Genomic DNA, 25,122 nt, shown 5'->3' on the forward strand with positions numbered 1-25,122 from the left:
GTGCATGACAAGATAGGCCCAAGCCAGCATGATTTCATGAAGGGAAGATCCTGCCTCAGCAACTTATTTGAGGAGCTTAAGAAGGACATTTGGAGAGCCAGAAGGGGCCATGAGAAGGATTTGGTGGGCAGGATTAAGGAAAACCCCAAGGCATTCTACAAATACGTGAAGAGCAAGAGGATAAGACGTGAAAGAATAAGACCTATCAAGTGTGACAGTGGGAAAGTGTGTATGAAACTGGAGGAAATAGCAGAGGTACTTAATGAATACTTTACTTCAGTATTCACTATAGAGAAGGATCTTGGTGATTGTAGTGTAGCCTTGCAGTGGACTGAAAAGCTTGAGCGTGTAGATATTAAGAAAGAGGATGTGCTGGAGCTTTTGGAAAGCATCAATTTGGATATGTTGCTGTGACCGGATGAGATTTTCCCCAGGCTACTGTGGGAGACGAGGGAGGAGATTGCTGAGACTCTGGCGATGATCTTTGCATCAGCAATGGGTGCGGGAGAGGTTTCAGAGGATTGGAGGGTTGCAGATGTTGTTCCCTTATTCAAGAAAGGGAATAGAGACAGACCAGTGAGTCTTAGTTCAGTGGTTGGTAAGTTGATGGAGAAGATCCTGAGAGGGAGGATTTATGAACATTTGGAGAGGTATAATATGATTAGGAATAGTCAGCATGGCTTTGTGAAAGGCAGGTCATGCCTTACAAGCCTGACTGAATTTTTGAGGATGTGACTAAACATGTTGATGAAGGTAGAGCAGTAGATGTGGTGTATATAGATTTCAGCAAGGCATTTGATAAGGTACCCCATACAAGGCTTATTGAGAAAGTAAGGAGGCATGGGATCCAAGGGGAAATTGCTTTGTGGATCCAGAACTGGCTTGCCCACAGAAGGCAAAGAGTGGTTATAGACGGGTCATATTCTGCATGGAGGTCAGTGACCAGTGGTGTGCTACAGGGATCTGTTCTGGGACCCTTACTCTTTGTGAGTTTTATAAATGACCTGGATGAGGAAGTGGAGGGATGGGTAGGTTTGCTGATGACACAAAGGTTGGGGTGTTGTGGATAGTGTGGAGGGCTGTCAGAGGTTACAGCGGGACATTGATAGGATGCAAAACTGGACTGAGAAGTGGCAGATGGAGTACTGCCCAGCATGGTCGGCTTACTACAGAAAGGATGTAGAAACCATAGAAAGGGTGTAAAGGAGATTTATAAGGATGTTGCCTGGATTGGGAAGCACGCCTTATGAAAACAGGTTGAGTAAACGCAGCCTTTTCTCCTTGGAGCAATGGAGGATGAGAGGTGACCTGATAGAGGTGTATAAAATGATGAGAGGCATTGATCATGTGGATAGTCAGAGGCTTTTTCCCAGGGCTGAAATGGCTGCCACAAGAGGGCACAGGTTTAAGGTGCTGGGGAGTAGGTATAGAGGAGATGTCAGGGGTAAATTTTTTTAAACGCAGAGAGTAGTGAGTGCGTGGAATGGGCTGCCAGCAACAGTGGTGGAGGCAGATACGATAGGGTCTTTTAAGAGACTCTTGGATAGGTACATGAAGCTTAGAAAAATAGAGGGCTATGGGTAACTCTGGTAATTCCTAAGAGGGTCATTTTCGGCACAACTTTGTGTGCCGAAGGGCCTGTATTGAGCTGTAGGTTTTCTATGTTTCTATGTTTCAATGTCAATATATCCTTTCTGAAATAAGAACCCGAAACACAAGTGTGGTCTCATGAGTGCCTTATAGAGCCTCAACATCACATCCCTGCTCTTATATTCTATACTTCTAGAAATGAATGCCAACATTGCATTCGCTTTCTTCACAACCAACTCAACCTGGAGGTTAACCTTTGGGGTATCTTGCACAAGGACTCCCAAGTCCCTTTGCATCTCTGCATTTTGAATTCTCTCCCCATCTAAATAATCATCTGCCCGTTTATTTCTTCCACCAAAGTGCATGAACATACACTTCCCAACATTGTATTTCATTTGCCACTTCTTTGCCCTTCCCCTAAACTGTCTGCAGGCGCTTTGTTTCCTCAACACTACCCATTCCTTCACCTATCTTTGTATCATTGGCAAATTTGTATCATCCATTAATACCGTAGTTCAAATCATTGACATACATTGTAAAGAGCAGCATTCCCAACACTGACCCCTGTGGAATTTGATTGGTGACTGGCAGCCAGCCAGAATTAGATCCCTTTATTCCCATTCTCTGTTTTCTTTCAATCAGCCATATTCCACCTATTCTTTTAACCTTCATGTAGTTCATGGGCTCTTATCTTGCTAAGCAGCCTCATGTGCAGCACCTTGTTAAAGGCCTTCTGCACCATGTCTACTGCATCTCCTTTGTCTACCCTGCTTGTAATTTCCTCAAAGAATTGCAGTAGGTTTTTCAGGCAAGATTTTCCTTTCAGGAAACCATGCTGGCTTTGGCCTATCTTGTCATGTGCCTCCAGGTACACCGTAATCTCATTCCTAACAATTGATTCCAGCAACTTCCCAATCACTGATGTCAGGCTAACAGATCTATAGTTTCCTTTATGCTGCCTCCCACCCTTCTTAAGTCACGGAGTGCAACTTTGCAAATTTCCAGTCATCCGGTACAATGCCAGAATGCCTGCCTTTTTCTTATCTATCCCTTTCATAATTTTATGTTTCTACAAGATCTCCTCTCATCCTTCTGAATTCCAGCGAGTACAGTCCCAGGTTATTCAATCTCTCCTCTTAGTCTAACCCCCTCATCTCTGGAATCATCCTGGTACACTGCCTCCAAAGCCTGTATATCCTTCAAGGGGACCAGAACTGCATGCAGTACTCCAGATACTGCCTCACCAGTATCCTGTACAGTTGCAGCATAACCCCACCCTTAAATTCAATCCCTCTGGCTATGAAGACCAACATTCCATTTGCCTTCTTGATAACCTGCTGCACCTGCAAACCTACCTTTTGTGATTCATGCACAAGCACTCCTAAGTCCTTCTGCACAGAAGCATGCTGCAATCTTTTTACCATTTAAATAATAATCTGATCTTCCATTTTTCTTTCCAAAGTGGATGACCTCACATTACCAACATTGTACTCCATCTGCCAGACCCCTGCCCACTTAACCTATCTATATCTCTCTGCAGACTCTCCGTATCCTCTGTACAATTTGCTTTTCCACTCAATTTAGTGTCATCAGCAAAGTTTGATGCACTACACTCAGTCCCCTCTTCCAGATCATTAATGTATATCATGAACAGTTGTGGGCTCAGCAACGATCCCTGCAGCACACCGCTCACCACTGATTGCCAACCAGAGAAATACCCAGGTATCCCAACTCTCTTCCTAATTACTGAGGTCAGACTAACTGGCCTATAATTCTCCCTTCTTCTGCCTCTCTCCGTTCTTGAAGAGTGGAGTGACATTTGCAATTTTCCTGACTTTCGGGACCATTCCCGAACCTAGTGATTCTTGAAAGATCATTACGAATGCCTCCACAATCTCTTCAGCATCCTTTAGAGCCCTGGGGTGGGCACCGTCTGGTCCAGGTGACCTATCTACCTTCAGACTTTTCAGTTTCCCGAGAACTTTCTCTCTAGTAATTTCACACTTCATGACTCCTAACACTCTAGAACTTCCAGTGTCTTCCACAGTGAAGACTGATGCAAAATACTCATTCAGTTTGTCCACTATTTTGTTGTCCCCCATTTTACCTCTCCAGCATCGTTTATTGGCGGTGCAATATCCACTCTTCCCTCTCTTTTACACTTTATGTATCTGAAGAAACTTATGGTATCTGCTTTAATATTATTGGCTAGCTTACTTTGGTATCATATCTTTTCCTTCTTAATGACTTTTTAAGTTGCCTTCTGTTGGTTTGTAAAAGCTTTCTAATCCTCTAACTTCCCTCTAAATTTTGCTCTATTATATATCCTCTCTTTAGCTTTAATATTGGCTTTGACCTTTTGTTAGCCAAGGTTGGGTCATTTTTCCTTTTGAATACTTTGACCTCTTTGGGTGTATACATCCTGTACCTTCCAAATTGCTTCCAGAAATTCCTGCTATTCTGCTCTCACCCCTGCCAGTGTTCTTTTCCTATGAATTTTGGCCAACTCCTCTCTCATGCCTGGGTAATTCCCTTTACTCCACTGCAATACTGATACATCTGACTTTAAATTGTCTATCTTAAATTTCAGGTGAGAAGAATGGGTGTATTTGGCCTTTTCTCCTTGGAGCGACAAAGGCTGAGAGGTGACCTGATAGAGGTGTGTAAGATGATGTGGGGCATTGATCATGTGGATAGCCAGAGGCTTTTTCCCAGGGCTGAAATGGCTAACAAGAGGGTATAGTTTTAAGGTGCTTGGAAATAGGTACCGAGGGGAGGTCAGGGGTAAGTTTTTTGCACAGAGAGTGGGGGGTGCATGGAAAGCACTACCGGTGACGGTGGTGGAGGCGAATACAATAGGGTCTTTTAAGAGCCTCTTAGATAGGTACATGGAGCTTAGAAAAATAGAGGACTACCGGTATGTGCTAGGAAAATTCTAGGCAGTCTCTAGAGTAGGTTACATGGTGAGCACAACATTGTGGGCTGAAGGGTCTGTAATGTGCTGTAAATTTCTATGTTCTATGTTCAGGGCGAATTCTATCATATTTTGATTACTTGGCCCTAAGGGTTCTTTTATCTTAAGCTTTCTAATCAATTCTGGCTCATTGTACAACACCCAATTTAGAATAGATGATCACCTGGTGGGCTTAACCACAACCTGCTCTAAAGCAACATCTAGAAATTACCCCTTTTGGTATCCAGCACTAACCTGAATTTCCAATTTCCCAGTATATGGAAATCCCCCATGACTATTGTAACAGTGCCCTTTTGGCACGCATTTTGTATTTACCGTTGTTTTTTGTACAGCACATCCCTATCACTGTTTGGGGGTCTGTATACAACTCCCAGGGTCTTTTTACCCTTGCATTTCCTTAGATCTACCCAAAATAATTCAACATCTTGCAACCCCATGTCACCTCTAATGATTCAATTTCATTTTTCTTTACCAACAGAGCCACACCATCCCCTCTGCCGACCTGCTTGTCCTTTCGATACAATGTGTATTCTTGGACGTTAAGCTCCTAGATATAATATTCTTTCAACCACAATTCAGTGATGCCTAGAACAGCATACATGCCCCAAGTTCAGATACCTTATTCCGTATACTGCGCATGAATATAACACCTTTAGTCTTTTATTCACCCTTCCTGATTTTGTCCACCTTTTACGACAGAACTCACCCTGTTGACTGCAATTCTACCTTATCATCAGCCTCTCCTTTCTCAGTGCCTCGCTACACACTTTGTTTGTAAACCTACTACCTCATCCTCAGCACTATCACTCTGTTTCCCATCCCCCTGCCAAATAGTTAAAATCCTCCCAAACAACTCTTGCAAACCTGTTCGCAAGGATATTGGTCCCCCTCAGATTCAAGTGTAATTCGTTCCTCCTCTACAGGTTGCACCTTTCCCAGAAGAGATCCCAATGATTCATAAATCAGATCCCCTGCCCCCTGCACCAGTTCCTCAGCCATGCATTCACCTGCCCTAACAGAGGAGGAATGAACAAATAAGAAAAAAGAAAATGACCAGATACTGCACCGTGCCTAAGCAACTCTAAACACCAGTACACTCTGCCGCTCTGCTTGCATGTGTTATTTTTATTTGCCCTTTCTAATGAATCCCACTTGGAAATTGGTTGCAGTGCAACTCTTTGAGGAACTGCTGCGAAGCTGTGCCTTTTAACTCTAGATTGTGGACCTGACTGAAAAGGTAGCTCTCTTTATGTACTCCCGTTGGCGATCGTTTGCAGTGCAACTCAGGTTCAACCCCACACCTATGACTTCCATATATAACTTCACCCAACTTCAGTAGAAAAAGCCTGCTTGCATTTACCCTGTCTATAGCTCTCAATTTTTTATACCTGTATCAAATCTCCCCTCATTCTCCTATATGTCCGGGAATACAGTCCTAATCTATTCAATTTTTCCCTATAACTCAGGTCCTCACATCCCAGCAACATCCATGTAAATTTTCTCTGAACTCTTTCAATCTTATCGACATCTTTCTAGGCAGGTAGTTTACCAGAATTGCACATAATTCTCCAAATTAGGTCTCACCAACATCTTAACCAACTGTAACATGTCCATCTAGTCCAGCTGATCTTTCCACCTTTAGCATTTCAGCAACCCCATCACCGTTTCCTTAGTAATGGCCACAATACTCACTCTGGCTCTGACTCTCAAATTTCTGACATGTGAAGGAGGAACCCAAGCGCAATGGTGGGGGAATTAAATAAGTACTTCAAAGTTCATTACTATATCCCCAGCATTATTTACAAGCAGTCCAATGGCCACCTTAGTCTCTCTTTTATGCTTTATGTAACTAAAACCACTTTTGGAACCTCTTACTGATGCAATGAAAGTGGTAACTGAGAAGTGTATTCATACACTACACTTAATGAATAGCCCTGAAAGTATTTAGGTTAACTACAACTCGGCTCAAGAAACACTGCAATTCACTGGTGAGTTAGACATTTATTTTGGAAATTTGTCTTTGCCAGTTAGGTGTAGGTATACTATTCTGATAAAATATGTTGATGAATTATTGTAACATATTTTGAATCAATTCATTGTTTATTGATACATTTCTTCTTTGATCTGTTTCAGTGGTGGTATCAAAAAGCTGTAGTTCAGAAAAATTTGTATTTTGTTGATATAATCATCAGTAGTAAACGTATGGAATATGCTGCCTGGTGTAGGGGTAGAAATTGTGGCAGATACATTAGGGATACTTAAAGGATTCCTATATGGGCACATTAATGAAAGTAAAATGGAGGGCTATGCAGGAAGAAAAGATTAGATTGATCCGGAGTAGGTTAAAAGCATTGTAAAGGGTGGGGTGACCAGCCAGTTTGCTTATTGGCACCGATGACATAGATAGGAAGAGAGAGGAAGTCCTGAAGAGAGAATATAGGGTGTTAGGTAGAAAGCTGAAAAGCAGGACCTCCAGGGGAGTATTCTCTAGAATGACGCATGTGCCATGTGCTACTGAGAGTTGAGCTAGGGGGCCTAAGAGTTCTGCAAAGTACTGTACAAACTCCTTAGACAGCAGTGGAACAGAACCCTGACTGGCAATTACGTTGCACTAAGCACTATGCTATCGTGCCACCCTATTGGGCTCTACCACAAGCTCTAAAAAGTCACCTTGTAGACATTCCACAAATCCATTTTCTCACAGAGCCCTACCTGATTTTCTCAGTCTACCTACATACTTAAGTTCCCATGATCACGCAATATTGTTTTTCCATGTGCCTTTTCTATGCCACTTAAAATTAAGCATGGACACTCACAAAAGAACACAAGACTTGGAAAACCTGCCTGTCATGATACAATAAATTCACTCTACCTGTTACAATGGATTTCTGACTCCGTGTTTTCATTCCAAAGTATACCTGAGGTCGGTACGATCCCCAGTATCTTTCTGGTGACAATGTGGGACTAGAGCTGTTGCTGTTCAATATCCTGAATGAAGGGTGAGGTGTTATGATTCTGTTAGCAAACCACGATCTCATGTAAATAGCATAGCAAAACCAGACACAGCTCACAGTACATAAAACGATTGCTATGTTGATGAAGATATTCCCCAAGTTGGACTTTTTCTTCTTCTCCTTGGCTGGAGCCTTCTTATGAATTCCTGTATTCTTTCCATTTTTACCATCCACTTTTGTATCAAGCAGCCTCTCTTTTTTCAGCCTCTGCCGTGCCATTCTTTACTCTGGGGGAAGAGAGAACATAGCATATATAGAAGATAGAACAGTACAGCAAAGGCACAGGCCTTTCAGCCCACCATGTCTGTGCCAACAAAAATGACAATTTAAACTGTCACATCAGCCAGCACGTGGTCCATCTTCTACCTATTCATAGGTTTGTGTTTCTTAAATCTGGAGGGGAGAGTAAACCAGATCCTGTACTGTGGAATGAGCCTGACCAGGTGACTGGCCATTCAGTGAGAGAACATTTAGGGAACAACAATCACAATTGAATGAGGATAAGTATGAATCCGAATTTCCTTAATCAATGTGTGGAGATCCCAAATAGACAGCGTTATAATGGATCTCTCTTAGACAGCAAGACAGGGTAGATGACAAGAGTCTGTGTAGAACACTTCAGATCTAGCAATCATAATTCTACTAGCTTCAAGATAATTATGGAGAAAGACAAGTCTGGCCCTTGGGTTAAGATTTTAAATTGAAGAAAGGCCAATTTTGATGGCATCAGAAGGGATCTGCCAAGTGTAGATTGGGGTAGGCTATTTTCTGGCAAAGGAATGCTTAGTAAATTGGAGGACTTTGTTCCTGTTAGAACAAAAGCCAAGGCTAACAGGTTTAGAGAGCTCTGGTAAAGAAAAAGGTCGCATATATCAGGTGTAACGCCCTGGGAAAGTTTTCACTGCTAATGTAATGGTTGTTCTGTAGCAGCAGTGTTTGGGTTATGACTGGAGATATCAGAGTTCCAATATCCCTCGAGAAACAAGGTTCCTTATTCTTATTCACTTTCCCTTTAATCCTGACAGAAACATACAAACTCTACCATCCTTTCTTCATTTCATTGGAAAGTAGCTATGCGGAACACCACGCAAATATCCACTGAACATTTGCCACATTTCTGTTGTACATTTCCCTGAGAACATCTGTTCCCAATTTATGCTCCTAAGTTCCTGCCTGATAGCTTCATATTTCCCCTTACTCCAATTAAACGCTTTCCTAAATTGTCTGTTCCTCTCTCTCTCCAATGCTATGGTAAAGGAAATTGAACTGTGATGACTATCTCCAAAATGCTCTCCCACCAAGAGGCCTGACACCTGACCAGGTTCATTTCTTAATACCAGATCAAGTACAGCCTTTCCTCTTGTAGGCTTATCTACATATTGTGTCAGGAAACCTTCCTGAACACATCTAACAAACTCTACCCCATCTAACGCGCTTGCTCTAGGGAGAAGCCAATCAATATTTGGGAAATTAAAATCTCCCACCATGACAACCCTGTTATTATTGCACCTTTCCAGAATCTGTCTCTCTATCGGCTCCTTGATGTCCTTGTCACTATTGGGTGGTCTATAAAAAACACTCAGTAGAGTTACTGACCCCCTCCTGTTTCTAACTTCCACCTACAGAGACTCAGGAGATAATCCCTCCATGACTTCCTCCTTTTCTACAGCAGTGACATTATCTTTGATCAGCAGTGCCACACCCCCACTTCTTTTGCCTCCCTTCCTTTCCTTGCTGAAACATCTAAAGCCTGACACTCTCAGTAACCATTACTGCCCCTGAACCATCCAAGTCTCTTTAATGACCACAACATCATAGCTCCAAGTACTGATCCATGCTCTAAGCTCAGCCACTTTGTTCATGATGCTTCTTGCTTTAAAATAGACACATCTCAAACCATCAGTCTGAGTGTATCCCTTTTCTATCACCTGCCTATCTTCCCTCTTGCACTGACTCCAAGCTTTCTTTATTTCTGAGCCAACTGCCCCTTCCTCTGTTTCTTCAGTTCAGTTCCCACCCCCCAGCGGTTCTAGATTAAACTGTCCCCAATAGACTTAGCAAACCTCCCTGCCAGGATATTGTTCCCCTTGGATTCAAGTGCAACCCATCTTTTTTGTACACATCATGCCGGCCCCAACGATCCAGAAATCTGAATCCCTGCCCCCTGCTCTAATCCCTCAGCTACGCATTTAACCTCACCTCACTCTACTCCTATACTCATTGTCACATGGCACAGGCAGTAATTGTAAGATTACTACCTTTGAGGTCCTACTTCTCAACTTCCTTCCTAACTCCCTGTAGTCTGCTTTCAGGACCTCCTCCCTTTTCCTACCTATGTCATTGGTACTAATGTGTACCAGCCTCTGGCTGTTCACCTTTCCACTTCAGGATATCGTGGACGCGATCAGAAACAGCCAGGACCCTGGCACCTGTGAAGCAAACTACCATCCGTGTTTCTTTTCTGTGTCCACAGAATCACCTTTCTGAACCCTTAACTATAGAGTCCCCTATCACTGCTGCCATCTTCTTCCTTTCCCTACCCTTCTGAGCCACAAGGCCAGACTCTGTGCCAGAGGCACGGCCACTGTTGCTTTCCCCAGGGGTACTCTCTAGCTCTGACCCCTGCTCTTCCCTCTCCTGACTGTTACCTACTTAACTGTCTCCCGAGTCCCCGGTGTGACTACTTTCCTATAGCTCCTCTCTATCACCTCTTCACTTTCCCTGACCAGACAAAAGTCATCAAACTGCAGCTCCAGTTCCCTAACCTGGTCCCGAAGGAGCTGCAGCTCAATACATCTGGTGCAGATGTGGCCGTCTAGAAGGCTGGGACTCTCTCGGACTTCCCACATTTGACACCCAGTATAGAACACTGGCCTCACAGACATACTTCCTGTTTCTATTCCTCACAGGTAACTTACCTCGCCTCAAACCGCTATCTGCAAAGCCCGAATGAGCCAAAGCCCTACCACTCTGTCTCAGATCACTCTGTCAATGACTGCTCCGCTTGGCAGTATCTCCCTTTTATGCCTGAACCTTCCCTGCTAACTAACTCATGATTGGTGCTCCAATTATAGTCACTGATAGGCCACGTACAATGGACAAACGCTCTTGAAGCTCCCTTTTTAAATAAACGCCACCGACCTGCGAGAAATCCCTCTTGGTAAAGCTGTGTTGATGCCGCTGGTAGGTCACATACAAAGAATCATTATTGTTAACTTTCTTTGGACCCTCTCAATGGCAGCACATCTTTTCTTAGATGAGGGGCACAAAATTTCCCACAACACTCCAAGTGCAGTCTGACCAATGTCTTACAAAGCTCTTATATTCTATCCCTCTCAAAATGAATGCTAATATTGCATTTGCCTTTCTTACCATTGACTCAACAAATCAAAAGAGAATCCCAAGGGTTTCTAATGTAATATTAAAAGCAAAAGCAAGGGACAATATTCGTTTTGAAGATCAGTGTGGTCATCTAGCTTACAGCCAAAAGAAATGAGAAAGATTTTTAATTATTTTTTTTACATCTGTCTTTACTCTAGAGATAGACACAGACAATTGAACTGAAGAAAAGGAACAGTGAGGTCACAGACCATATCCAGATTACAGAAGAGGTGGTGCTGGCTGTCTTGAGGTGAATTAGGGTGGATAACTCCCTAAAGCCTGACAAGATGTCCCCTCAGACCTTGAGAGGCTAGTGCAGAAATTGCGAAGATATTTTGAACATCCTTAGTCATGAGTGGGTTGCCAGAAGTCTGGAGGGTAGCAAATGTTGTTCCATCGCTCAAGAAAGGTTCTAAGAACAAACTGGGAAATGTTCTGGATGATGGGGTGGTAAATTGGATTAGTAAGTATGCAGATGATACTGAGACAGGTAGCATTTTGGATAATGAAGTAGGTTTTCAAAGCTTGCAGAGAGATTTAGGCCAGTTAGAAGAGTGGGCTGAAAGATGGCAGATGCAGTTTAATGCTGATAAGTGTGAGGTGCTACATTTTGGTAGGACTAATCCAAATAGGACATATATATTAAATGGTAGGGCATTGAGGAATGCAGTAGAACAGAGTGATCTAGGAATAATGGTTCTAAAGGCATAGAATAAAGGTGGAATTTCATGTGGATAGGGTGGTGAAGAAGGCTTTTGGTATGCTGGCCTTTACAAATCAGAGCATTGAGTATAGGAGTTGGGATGTAATGTTAAAATTGTACAAGGCATTGGTGAGGCCAAATTTGGAGTATTGTGTACAGTTCTGGTCACCGAATTATAGGAAAGATGTCAACAAAATAGAGAGAGTACAGAGGAGATTTACTAGAATGTTACGTGGGTTTCAGCACCTAAGTTACAGAGAAAGGTTGAAAAAGTTAGGTCTTTATTCTTTGGAGCATAGAAGGTTGAGGGAGGACTTGATAGAGGTACCAGTATTTAAAATTATGAGGGGGATAGATTGAGTTGACGTGGATAGGCTTTTTCCATTGAGAGTAGGGGAGATTCAAACAAGAGGACATGATTTGAGAGTTGGGGGCAAAAGTTTAAGGGTAACACAAGGGGGAATTTCTTTACTCAGAGAGTAGTAGCTATGTGGAATGAGATTCCAGTAGAAGTGGTAGAAGCAGGTTCGGTATTGTCATTTAAAGTAAAATTGGATATGTATATAGAGAGGAAAGGAATGGAGGGTTATGGGCTGAGTGCAGGCCAGTGGGACTAGGTGAGAGTAAGAGTCTGCACAGACTAGAAGGGATGAGATGGTCTGTTTCCGTGTTGTAGTTGTTATATGGTTATATAGGCTGGTGAGCCTGTTATTGCAATAGGTAGATTATTGGAAGGCATTTTAAGGGACAGGATATATGTGTAAGTATTGGATAGACAGGACCTGATTAGGGATTGTCAACGTCGTTTTGTGGGAGATCACGTGATCCACCAGAACAAGCAGGATCTCCCAGTGGCTACCCATTTTAATTCCGCTTCCCATTCCAATATATCCACCCTTGGCCTCCTCCACTGTCGTGATGAGACCACACTTAGGCTGGAGGAACAACACTTTATATTCTGTTTGAGTAGCCTCCAACCTGACGGCATGAACATTGAGTTCTTAAACTTCCAGTAATGCACCCCAGTTCACCCCTTTCATATTTCACATCCCCCGTTCCCTCTCTCACCTTATCTTCTTGCCGGCCCATCACCTCACTCTGGTGCTCCTCCCCTTTTTTCTTTCTTCTATGCCCTTCTGTCTTTCACCAATCAACTTCCCAGCTCTTTGCTTCATCCCTCCCCCTCCAAGTTTCACCTGTCACCTGCTGTTTCTCTCTCCCCCCCCCCCCAACACCTTTTAAATCTACTCCTCAGCTTTTTTTCTCTAGTCCTGCTGAAGGGTCTCAGCCCAAAATGTCGACTGTACTTTTTTCCATAGATGCTGCCTGGCCTGCTGAGTTCCTTCAGCATTTTGTCTGTGTTGCTCAGATTTTCTTGTTTATGGTTGTGTGTGTGTGGTAGATTGAGCCTAAACAGACAAACAGACATATGTTATTGATCCTGAGGGAAATTGGGTTTCGTTACAGCCACACCAACCAAGAATAGTGAAGAAATATAGCAATATAAAACCATAAATAATTAAATAATAATAAGTTAATCATGCTAAGTGGAAAAATAAGTCCAGGACCAGCCTATTGGCTCAGGGTGTCTGACACTCTGAGGGAGGAGTTGTAAAGTTTGATGGCCACATGTAGGAATGACTTCCTATGACGCTCAGTGTTACATCTTGGTGGAATGAGTCTCTGGCTGAATGTACTCCTGTGCCTAACCAGTACATTATGGAGTGGATGGGAGTCGTTGTCCAAGATGGCATGCAACTTGGACAGCATCCTCTTTTCAGACACCACCGTCAGAGAGTCCAGTTCCACCCCCACAACATCACTGGCCTTACGAATGAGTTTGTTGATTCTGTTGGTGTCTGCTACCCTCAGTCTGCTGCCCCAGCACACAACAGCAAACATGATAGCACTGGCCACCACAGACTTGTAGAACATCCTCAGCATCATCCGACAGATGTTAAAGGACCTCAGTCTCCTCAGGAAATAGAGACTGGTCTGACCTTTCTTGTAGACAGCCTGTTCTTTGACCAGTCCAGTTTATTGTCCATTCGTATCCCGAGGTATTTGTAATCCTCCACTATGTCCACACTGACCCCTTGGATGGAAACAGGGGTCATCGGTGCCTTAGCCCTCCTCAGGTCCACCAGCAGCTCCTTAGTCTTTTTCACATTAAGCTGCAGATGATTCTGCTCGCACCATGTGACCATGTGATAAAGTTTTCCACCGTAGCCCTGTATTCAGCCTCATCTCCCTTACTGATGCATCCAACTATGGCAGAGTCATCAGAAAACTTCTGAAGATGGCAAGACTCCGAGGTGTAGATGGTGAAGAGAAAGGGAGACAGGACAGTCCCCTGTGGAGCCCCAGTGCTGCTGACCACTCTGTCTGACACACAGTGTTGCAAGCGCACGTACTGTGGTCTGCCAGTCAGGTAATCAATAATCCATGACACCAGGGAAGCATCCACCTGCATCACTGTCAGCTTCTCATGCAGCAGAGCAGGGTGGATGGTGTTGAACGCACTGGAGAAGTCAAAAAACATGACCCTCACAGTGCTCGCCGGCTTGTCCAGGTGGGTGTAGACACGGTTCAGCCGGTAGACGATGGCATCCTCAACTCCTAGTCGGGGCTGATAGGCGAACTGGAGGGGTTCTAACTGTGGCCTAACCATAGGCCGGAACTGCTCTAGAATAAGTCTCTCCAGGGTCTTCATGATGTGGGAGGTCAATGCCACCGGTCTGTAGTCATTGGAGCGACTGGGGCGTGGCATCTTCAGCACAGGAACGAGGCAGGATGTCTTCCACAGCACAGGAACCCTCTGGAGACTCAGGCTCAGGTTGAAAACATGGTGAAGTACTCCACATAGCTCGGGGGCACAGTCTTTGAGCACCCTGGGGCTGACACCATCTGGGCCTGCAGCCTTGCTTGGATGGAGATGTTTCAGCTGTCTTCTCACCTGTTCAGCTGTGAAGCCCACCGTGGTGGTTTCAGGTGAGGGAGGGGTGTCGTCACGAGAGCAGGGTGGGGGGCTGTGAGGAGGGGTAGGAAGGGAGAGTGGAGTATGTGTTGGTTGGGGGCCGACAACAGATGAATCATGTGGGGGATGGGCAGGGGCCACAGTGTCAAATCTATTGAAGAACAGGTTAAGTTAAACAATACTTATTATACAGGTTAAACAGGTTATATACAGGTTAAACAATACTTATGTAGTTTTTCAAGGAGGTTACCAGGATAGTTGATGAGAGTTAAGGGGCAAAAGTTTAGGGGTAACACGAGGGGGAACTTCTTCACTCACAGAGTGGTAGCTGTGTGGAACGAGCTTCCAGTAGAAGTGGAAGAGGCAGGTTCCGTATTGTCATTTTTTAAAAATTGGATAGGTATATGGACAGGAAAGGAATGGAGGGTTTGGGCTGAGTGCAGGTCGGTGGGACTAGGTGAGAGTAAGCGTTCAGCATGGACTAGAAGGGCCGAGATGGCCTGTTTCCATGCTGTAATTGTTATATGGTTATACGGTTAAGAAAAGGTGGTGGATGATTTCTACATTTATGCAAAAAGTCAAGAGTCATAGAGCACTAAAGCAGACCAACAACCTGCTCCTGGACCATAGCCCTCTACAACCCCCCCATACATTTACCTATCCAAATTCTCTTAAAATGTTGAAACTGAAACTGCATCTACCATTTCCGCTGGCAGTTTGTTCCACATTCGCACCACCCTTTAAGTGATGTTACCCCTTCATGTTTCCTTTAAACATTTCACTTTTCATCCTTAACCCATTACCTCTAGTCACGGGAGGCTGCTGCAGAAGGTTAAGTCGCATGGGATTCAAGGTGAAGTAGTGAACTTGATGCAACACTGGCTTAGTGGGATCAGCCAGAGTTGTAGTAGTTGGTTGCCTCTCTGACTTGAAGCCTGTGACTGGTGATGTGCCATAGGTGTCAGTATATGGTCCACTGTTGTTTGTCATCCAATATTAATGATTTAGATGATAATGTGGTAAACAGGATCAGCAAATTTGCAGATGACAATAAGATTCGGAATGTTGTAGACGATGAGGAAGACTATCAAAGCTTGCATTGGGATCTGGACCAAATGGAAAAATGGTCTGACAAATGAGGCATTGCACTTTGGGAGGATAAACCAAGGTAGGACTTATACAGTGATTAGTAAGACACTGCAGTGGGATCTGGGGATACAAATCCATAATTCCTTGAAAGTCATGAAATAGGTAGTCAGTCATAAAGAAAGCTTTTGGTACACTGGCTTTCATAAATCAACTTATTGAGTATAGGACCCGTTGCCTGCCTCTGGTGCTCCTTCCCCCCATTCCCCCCTTTCTTTCGTCCATGGCCTTCTGTCCTCCCCTATTAGAGCCTGATATCCCCTACTCTAGCCCTGTATCTCTTATACCAGTCAACTGCCCAGCGCTTTACTTCACCCCAGTTTCACCTATCACCTTATGTTTCTCCCTTCCTTCTTCCACCTTTTAACTCTACTCTTCATCTATTCATAGTATGCATATCACAAAAAAGGTCAGCTGCGCAATTTTCTGACTATGTAAAAATTTCCTGCTCAGAGTAATGGTTGGTCCATGACAGCTGTAAAAAACAATTAAGAGGGAACATTGATGCTAGGGCATTACAAGATAAAGAAAGAAGGTTGTGCACCAGTCAGCTCCATCTTGGGCACTAGCCTACAAAGTACCCAGGACATCTTTAGGGAGTGACATCTCAGAAAGGCAGCGTCCATTATTAAGAACCTCCAGCTCCCGGGGCATGCCCTTTTCTCACTGTTACCATCAGGTAGGAGGTACAGAAGCCTGAAGGCACATTCTCAGTGATTCAGGAACAGCTTCTTCCCCTCTGCCATCTGATTCCTAAATGGACACTGAACTCTTGGATACTACCTCACTTTTTAAAAATATACAGTATTTCTGTTTTCGCTCATTTTTTAAAAATCTATTCAATATACTTAATTGATTTACTTATATATTTATTAGGTTTTATTTTATTTATTATTATTTTCTCTCCCTGCTAGATTATGGATTGCATTGAACTGCTGCTGCAAATGTACAAATTTTACATCACATGCTGGTGATAATAAATCTGATTCTGATAGTGTTGGATGTTTTGAAAAATATTAAGATGGCTACGTCCCCAGGGTCAGATGGGAGATACCTCAGGTTATTGAGAGAGGTGAGCGGCGAGACTGCTGGGCCCTTGACCAACTTCTTCACATCTTCACCAGCAATGGGCGGTGCTGGAAGACTAGTTGGTCGCTAATATTGTTTTTTTGCTCAAGGGAAATAGGAATAAACCTGTTCAGTTCTGGTCATCTTATTACGGGAAGGATGTGAATGCTGTAGAGAGTGCAGAGGAGATTTACATGCCTGGATTGGAGAGCATGCCTTATGAAAATAGGCTGAGTGAACTTGGTCTTTTCTCCTTGGAGCGATGGAGGACGAGAAGTGACCTGATAGAGGTGTATAAGATGATGAGAGGCATTGATTGTGTGGATAGCCAGAGGCTTTTTCCCCAGGCTGAAATGGCTAACCCAAGCGGGCATAGTTTTAAAGTGCTTGAAAATAGGTACTGAGGGGCGACGTCAAAGAGAAGTTTTTCCACACAGAGTGTGGTGGGTGTGTGCCAGTGTGCTACTGCCAGTGAAGGCTGTAGGGGCGTATACAATAGGGTCTTTTAAGAGACTCTTATATAGGTACATGGACCTCATAAAAATAGAGGGCTATGCAGTAGGAAAATTCTAGGCAGTTTCTAGAGTAGGTTACATAGTCGGCACAACATTGTGGGCTGAAGGGCCTGTAATGTGCTATAGATTTTCTATGTTCTATGAAAATATAAGAGAAATTTCGATAAATGTTTGGATGGGTAGGGAATGGATGGCTATAGTCCAGGTGTGGTTGATGGGACGAGGCAGAATAACAGTTCAGCAGGGACTGTTTCGGTGTTGTAGTGCTCTATGTTTGATAGACTGGTGAATTTCACATCAGTGGTAGGGAGATTAAATGAGAGTCATAGAGAAGTACAGCACAAAAATAGGCCCTTTGGCCCTTCTAGTCCATGCCAAAACTATTTAAACTGCCTATTCCCAATGATCTGCACCTGGACCTCAGCCCTCAATGTCCCTACTATCCATGTACCTATCCAAACTTCTCATAAATGTTGAAATCGAGCTTGCATGGAATACTTGCACTGGCAGGTCATTTCACACTCACCCCTGAGTGAATAAGTTTCCCCTCATGTTCCCCTGAAATATTTCACCTTTCACCCTTAACCCATGACCTCTGGTTGTAGTCCCACCCAACCTCAGTGGAAAAAGCCTGTTTGCATTTACCTTATCTATACCCCTCATGATTTTGTATACCTCTATCAAATCTCCTCTCAATCTTCTACGTCTAAAGAATAGTCCCAACCTATTCAATATTTCCTTATAACTCAGGTCCTCCCAGGAACATCCTTGTAAATTTTTTCTGCATTCTTTCAACCTTGTTTACATCTTTTCCGCAGGTGACCAAAACTGCACACAATAATGTCAATTAGGATAGACCAACACCTTAAACAACTTCAACATAACATTCCATCTCCTGTATTCAATACTTTGATTTATGAGGGTCAATGTTCCAAAAGCTTTCTTTGCGACCCTATCTACCACTGTCAATGAGTTATGGACCTGTATTCCCAGATGCCTTTGTTCTGCCACATCCCTCAGTGCTCTACCATTCACTGCACAAGACCAAATTGTCTGTATTAATTTCCATCTGCCATTTTTCAGCCTGTTTTTCCAGCTGGTCCAGATGCCTCTGCAAGCCATGATAGCCTTCCTCACTGTCCACTGCACCCCCAATCTTGGTGTCATCTGCAAATCTGCTGATCCAGTTAACCACATTACCATCCAGATCATTGATACAGATGACACACTAAACGGACCCAGCATCGATCCCTGTGGCACTCCGCTAATCACAGGCCTCCATTCAGAGAGGCAACCATCTACTACCAACTGGCTTCTCCCACAAAGCCAATGTCTAATCCAATTTACCAACTCATCTTAAATGCCGAGCAGCTGAACCTTGTCGACCAACCTCCCACGTAAGTCCTTGTCAAATGTCTTACTAAAGTCCATGTAGACAACATCCACTGCCTTGCCTTCATCCACTTTCCTGGTAACTTCCTCAGAAAAACTGTAAGATTGGTTGAACTTGACCCTAACACTCACAAAGCCATGCTGACCATCCTTAATCAATCCATATCTATCCAAATATATATTTGTATCTGGTCCCTTAGAATGCCTTCCAATAACTTTCCCACAACTGAGAGGATTCTTAGGGATCAGGTTTATGGACATTTGTAAAACCATGGTCTAATTAGGGACAGTCAGCATGGCTTTGTGCAGGACAGATCATGCCTCACCAATCTGAGTTTTTGAAATATCTTTATTGTCACTGCATAGTACAATTTGTCAATGTTTTTCAAAGACATGACAAAGGTGATTGATGAAGGTAGAGGAGTGCATGTTGTCTACATAGATTTTTGTAAGGCATATGATAGGGTCTCACATGGTAGGCTCATCCAGAACATTAGGATGCATAGGATCTATACTGACTTGGTTGATTGGATTCAATATTGGTATTTCTGCCATGGAAACCAGACGTGTTCTGGATAGTGGTCTGTGACTAGCGCTGTTCAGCAGGGATTTGTATTGGGACCTCGTTTGTCATATGAAAATATAGTAAGGTGGCTCAGTAAGTTTAGATGACACAATAATTTGTGGATTAAAGAATTGCTAAGTGATTCAGCAGGTAAGGGTGGAGAATGACAGATGGAGTTTAATTCAGGCAACTGTGATGTGCTGCACTTCAGGAGGTCAAACATAAAGGAAGAGTACACAGTTAATGTCAGGATCCTGAATAGAGGCATCATGGGTTCAGGTACGTGGCTCCATAAAAGTGCCTGACAGGTTGACAGGATTCTTCCCTTTATTAGTTGAGGGATTAAATTCAAGAGATGGGGAATTATATCACTGCTTTATAAAGCTCTGGTCAGGCCACATTTACCGTATTGTATTCAGTTTTGGTGGCCTCATGGAGGTTAACTAGGATGCTGTGCTATGAGGGGAGGTTGGACAAGCTGAGCTGTTTTTTTGAGAGTGGCAGAGGCTGAGGAGAGGTTTGATGGAAGTTTATAAAGTTATGCAAGGCATAGATTGAGAAGAATGCCAGTTTTCCTCAGGGATTGAAATATCTCGTATTAGAGGGCATGTGTTTAAGGTGAGAGAGGGAAAAAAGTATAAAGGTGATTATTTTACTCAGTGAGTGATGGGGGCCTGGAATGCCCCCATCCTGATGAAGTAGTGGAAGAGGCTGCTAATATCAGGGTGATTAAGAGACTCTTAGACAGGCACATGAATAGGCAGACAAGGGAGGCATATGGTTAATGTGCAGGGAAGAGGCATGAGCTCATCAGGAGTTATTGCTTTAATTAATTCAGTATCTCGTGGGCTGAAGGACTTGTTCCTGTGTTGTACTGTTCTAAAACAGCACCTGCTATTTTTAACTGCTGATATTTCCAACTGGTCTCTATCTGATTGAATTGTTTGACAACTTTCTCACCTCACTGTCAACAACTCTGCCAATGTTTGTGTCCTTACTCCTGTTATGACCATCGGGCAGGAGGTACAGCAGCCTAAATTGTTGACCCATTCCCAACAATTTAGGAACAGCTTCATTCCTCCAGATTTCTGAATGATTCATCCTCATTTTTGCATAATTATTTCGCGATTTACAGTAATTCTGCCTTTCCACTGTAAATCAGTGAGGATAAAGTGGGTTTTGATTTGCACAGTACATTTTGGTTGAAATCATTTATTATATTACAAAAGTCCCAGTACCAACCCTTGCAGAACACCACTGGGCACAGACATAACCACTACCCTCTGTCTTATATGACCAACCCAATTTAAAATCCGTCTTGGTGTTCTGGTACAGCCTACCTTGAGGGACCTTCTCGAAAGCTTTATCAAAGTCCATGTGAATTGGTATGCAACGACTGTACTCCAAAGGACGGAAACTATCTGACAATGGATACACAAATCCAACTGTTGTTCCTAGTACCTTTTTTCAATATCGGATTGATAGGCATCCAGAATGTAATCTATGAGTAAGTGAAACGACAGATGACTAAAGACCAGCGATGGCCGAGGACTGCAAGCATACACCATCCGTTATGAAGTAGACATCTGAGCCCCTTTTTTTGGTGCCGCACTTACCCCCTGCCCTGACGGAGCGTTCCCCTCATGCAGCCAGGTGCCCAGGTCCAAACCCCGATCGCAGCCCAGCCCGCTGACTAACCGCAGGCCAGTAGCTCACCGGATCTGCATTCACTCCGCCAATCACAATGCTGCCAGTGGCACTTCATTGCCGACAAGAGTAACGTCGGGTCGGCAAGAGCCGATGTTCGGAGGACTCGCACTCCGAGTCAAGCGCCGAGGGCAGTGGCAGGTTCAGAGCGATGCAAAGACGCATGATCCGGGAGTGAGCAGGCTGTTTAACAAAATCAGGAAGAATGGAGCTCGACAGCACTTCCCTGCATCAGCTCCAGGCGGCCACTTCCGATTTCTGTCTGTCCATTTCCTCCTCTGCTGCCTCGATGAAGCCAAACTCGGGTTGGAGGAGCAACACCTCACGTTCCATCTGGATAACCTCCAACCTGACAGCAGGAACATCGATTACTCCGATTTCGAGTAATTTTTATTTCCCCATTTTGGTTCCCCGTCCATCTCCTCCCTCTGGTTCCCCACATTCTTTCCTTTCTTCCATGGTTCCCTGTCCTCTCCGAACAGATTCCTTCTTCAGCCCTTTACCTTTTCCATCTCTCACCTCCCAGCTTCTCACTTCACTCCTTCCCCACCCACTCATTTTGCCATCATCTTTCAGCTTGTCCTGGGAGTCTGCAGAAGGACTTAGATTGGGAGAGTGCACGAAGAAGTGGCAGATGGAAAACTGTGTTGTAAAGTGTATGGTCGTGCACTTCCATAGAAAATATAAAAGTGTAGACTATTTTTTAATTGGAGAGAAAATTCAAAAATCCAACATGCAAAAGGACTTAGGAGCTCTTGTGCAGGATTCCCTAAAGAATAATTTGCAGATTGATTTGGTGGTGAGGAATGCAAATGTGATGTTATCATTCATTTTCAGAGGACTAGAATATAAAAGCAAGGATGTAATGTTGAGGCTTTATAAAACACTGGTAAGGCTTTACTTGCAGTATTGTGAGCAGTTTTGGGCCCCTTATTTTAGAAAGGATGTGCCAAGATTGGAGAGGGCCCAGAGGAGGTTCATGAAAATTATCCCAAAAATGAAAGGGTTAACATAGGAGGACTGTTGATGGCTCTGGGCCTGTACTTACTGGAATTCAGAAGAATGATGAGGGTCTCATTGAAGCGTATCGAATGGTGAAGGATGTGGAGGGGATGTTTCCAATGATGGGGTGGTCTAAGACCAAAGGACACAGCTTCAGAGGGACATCCTTTTAGAGCAGAGATGAGGAGGAATTTCTTTAGCCAGAGAGTGGTGAATCTGTTCCCACAGGCAGCTGTGGAGGCCAAATCTGTATATATATGTAAAGCAGAGGTCGATAGATTGTTGTTTGGTCAGGGCATGAAGGGATACTGGGAGAAGGAAGGAGTTTGGGACTGAGAGGAAAAATGGATTAATGATGAAATGGAGGAGCAGCTTGATGGGCCAAATGGCCTAACTCTGCTCATTTCATTTGCAGTATCTTATCTCTATGATTACACAGCGTCAGTTAGTGCATCAGCTTCAATAGTAAACTAGATGCTACCTGGCCCACAGTATGGGCTTTCCCATCCCAAAAGGGTGCTGATGTTAGGTTAATGAGTTGCTGTTGGGTGGCAGGAAAGTCAGGGAGGTGGTAGAGAGATAGTTACAAGGAAATGACTGGAAGGCTGGGACTGAAGAAATCACACAAAATACTGGGAGAATTCCGCACCTATGGAGGGGAATAAGCAGTTGATGTTTTGGGTTGAGACCCTTACTCAGGACTGAAAAGGAAGGGGGTGAATGACCACTTTAATGGGGCTGTATTACAGATCAGCCAACAGTCCTAGGGATTTAGGGGAACAAATTGGAAAGAGATTGTAGCTGTTGCAAAGAAATGCAATGTTATTATAGTAGGTGATTTTAACATTCCACTTATTGACTGGGAACCCCATACTGTAAAAGGACTAGATGGGATAGAGTTTGACAAATGTGTTCAGGAAAGCATCCTTCCTCAGTGCGTAGAAGTCCCAATGACAGAGCATGCTATTAGGGAATAAGACAGTGAAGGTGAGAGAAGTTTATGTAGGGGAACATTTTGCATCCAGTGACCACAATGCCATTAATTTCAAAGTAAATAAATAAATCGTAGAAAGGTCAATCTTGGTATCAGAAATTATCTGGCAAATGTGGTTTGGGACAGGCTGTTTTCTGGCAAAGGTGTACTTGGTAAGTGGGAGGCATTCAAAAATGAAATTTTGAGAGTACAAAGTTTGTATGTGCTTTTCAGAATAAAAGAAAGATAACTAGTGTAGAAAACCTCAGTTTTCAAGAGATATTTAGATCCTAGTTAAGAGAAAAAAGGAGGTGCATAGCAGGTATAGGCAAATAGGAACAAATGAGGTGCTTATGAAGTATAAGAGAAAGAAATCAGGAAGGTGAAATGAAGGCATGAAATTGCTCTAGCAGACAAGGTGAAGGAGAATCCTAAGGGATTCTACAGATATGTGAAGAGTAAGGGACAAAATTGGTCCTCTGGAAGATCAGAATGGTGATCCATGTGTGCAGCCAAAACAGATGGGGAAGATCTAAAATGATTTATTTGCATCTGTATTTACTCAGGAGCTTGATACAGAGTCCATAGAAATGATGCAAAGTGGCATCAACTTCATGGACCCTGTACTGATTACAGAGGATTTGTTTGCTACCCTGAGGCAAACCAGAGTGGATAAATCTCCAGGGCCTGACAGGGTGTTCCCTCAGACCCTATGGGAGGCAAGTGCAGAAATTGCCAGGGTCCTAGCAAATATATTAAAATATCCTTAGCAACAGGAGAGGTGACAGAGGATTGGAGGATAGTAACACAGTCAAAATGCTGGAGGAATTCAGCAAACCAGACAGCATCTATGGAAAAGAGTACAGTCATTTTGGGCCGTGACCCTTCGTCAGGACTAGAGAAAAAAAGCTGAGTAGACGTCAAAGGAGGTGAGAGCTCAAGGTGATAGGTGAAACCTGGACGGGGAGGAATGAAGTAAAGAGTAGGGAAGTTGATAGGAGGCCACACATGGGGCACTGGACACAGTACATGACTCTAACAGACTCAGGTGAAGTTTCGCCTCACCTGGAAAGACTGTTAAGGGCCCTGAATGGTAGTGAGGGCAGTGGAGTAGGGGCAGGTGTAGCACTTGTTCCACTTGCAAGGATAAGTGCCAGGAGGGAGGTCAGTGGGGAGGGATGAACGGACAAAGAAGTCGTGTAGAGAATGATCCCTGCGGAAAGCAGAAAGGGTGGGGGGTGGAGGGAAAGATGTGCTTGGTGATGGGATCCCATTGGAGGTAGTGGAAATTGTGGAGAATTATGTGCTGGTTTGGAGGCTAGTTGGGTGGTAGGTCAGGACAAAAGGAACCCTATCCCTGGAAGGGTGGCGGGAGGATAGAGTGAGAGCAAACGTGTGAAATGGAAGAGATGCAGCTGAGGGTAGCATTGATGGTGGAGGAAGGGAAGTCTCTTTCTTTGAAGGAGGACATCTCCTTCGTTCTGGAATGAAAAGCCTCACCCTGAGAGCAGATGCAGTGGAGACGGAGTAATTGAGAGCCCTCAAAATTACCTGGTCCATTTCTGACACCTCCCTCCCCTTTCTCAACCTCTGTCTCCATCTCTGGAGATAGCTTATCTACTAATATCTATTACAAACCCACAGACTCTCACAGCTCCCTTGACTACACCTCCTCCCACCCTGTTACTTGTAAAAACACCAATGTTAAGCAGTCTTTAAAAAGAGTGAACCCTCACAAGGTGGAAGGTCCCAATGGAGTACCTGGTAAGGCTCTGAAAACCTGTGCCAACCAACTAGCTGGAGTGTTCAAGGACATTTTCAACCTCTCACTGCTACGGGCAGAAGTTCCCACTTGCATCAAAAAGGCAACAATTATTCTAGTGCCTAAAAAGAATAATGTGAGCAGCTTTAATGACGGTTGCCCGGTAGCACTCACATCAACAGTGATGAAATGCTTTGAGAGGTTGGTCATGACTAGATTGAACTCCTGCCTCAGTGAAGACCTGGGCCCATTGCAATTTGCCTATTGCCACAATAGGTCAACAGCAGACGCAATCTCAATGGCTCTCCACACGGCTTTAGACTATCTGGACAACACAAGCACCTACGTCAGGA

General features: G+C 43.9%; 1 protein-coding gene across 2 annotated transcripts in view; it reads right to left on the minus strand.

The window, feature by feature from the left end:
- Positions 1 to 21,081, minus strand: part of mogs (mannosyl-oligosaccharide glucosidase) — a 68,746-nt gene extending 47,665 nt beyond the window's left edge. Inside the window, exons 1-2 of one of the 2 annotated variants that reach the window (XM_073041989.1) lie at positions 20,942 to 21,081; positions 7,437 to 7,805 (exon numbers count right to left, since the gene is read on the minus strand). In XM_073041989.1, coding sequence (XP_072898090.1) covers positions 7,437 to 7,797 — 361 coding nt within the window. In that variant the 5' untranslated portion in view covers positions 7,798 to 7,805; positions 20,942 to 21,081. Of the gene's footprint in view, positions 1 to 7,436; positions 7,806 to 20,665; positions 20,817 to 20,941 lie in introns of those variants that run through there. The other variant, XM_073041990.1, reaches the window with a different exon arrangement.
- Positions 21,082 to 25,122: the final 4,041 nt, after the last annotated feature.

This window comes from Hemitrygon akajei, chromosome 4, assembly GCF_048418815.1.
Source record: "Hemitrygon akajei chromosome 4, sHemAka1.3, whole genome shotgun sequence".
Lineage (NCBI taxonomy): Eukaryota > Metazoa > Chordata > Chondrichthyes > Myliobatiformes > Dasyatidae > Hemitrygon > Hemitrygon akajei.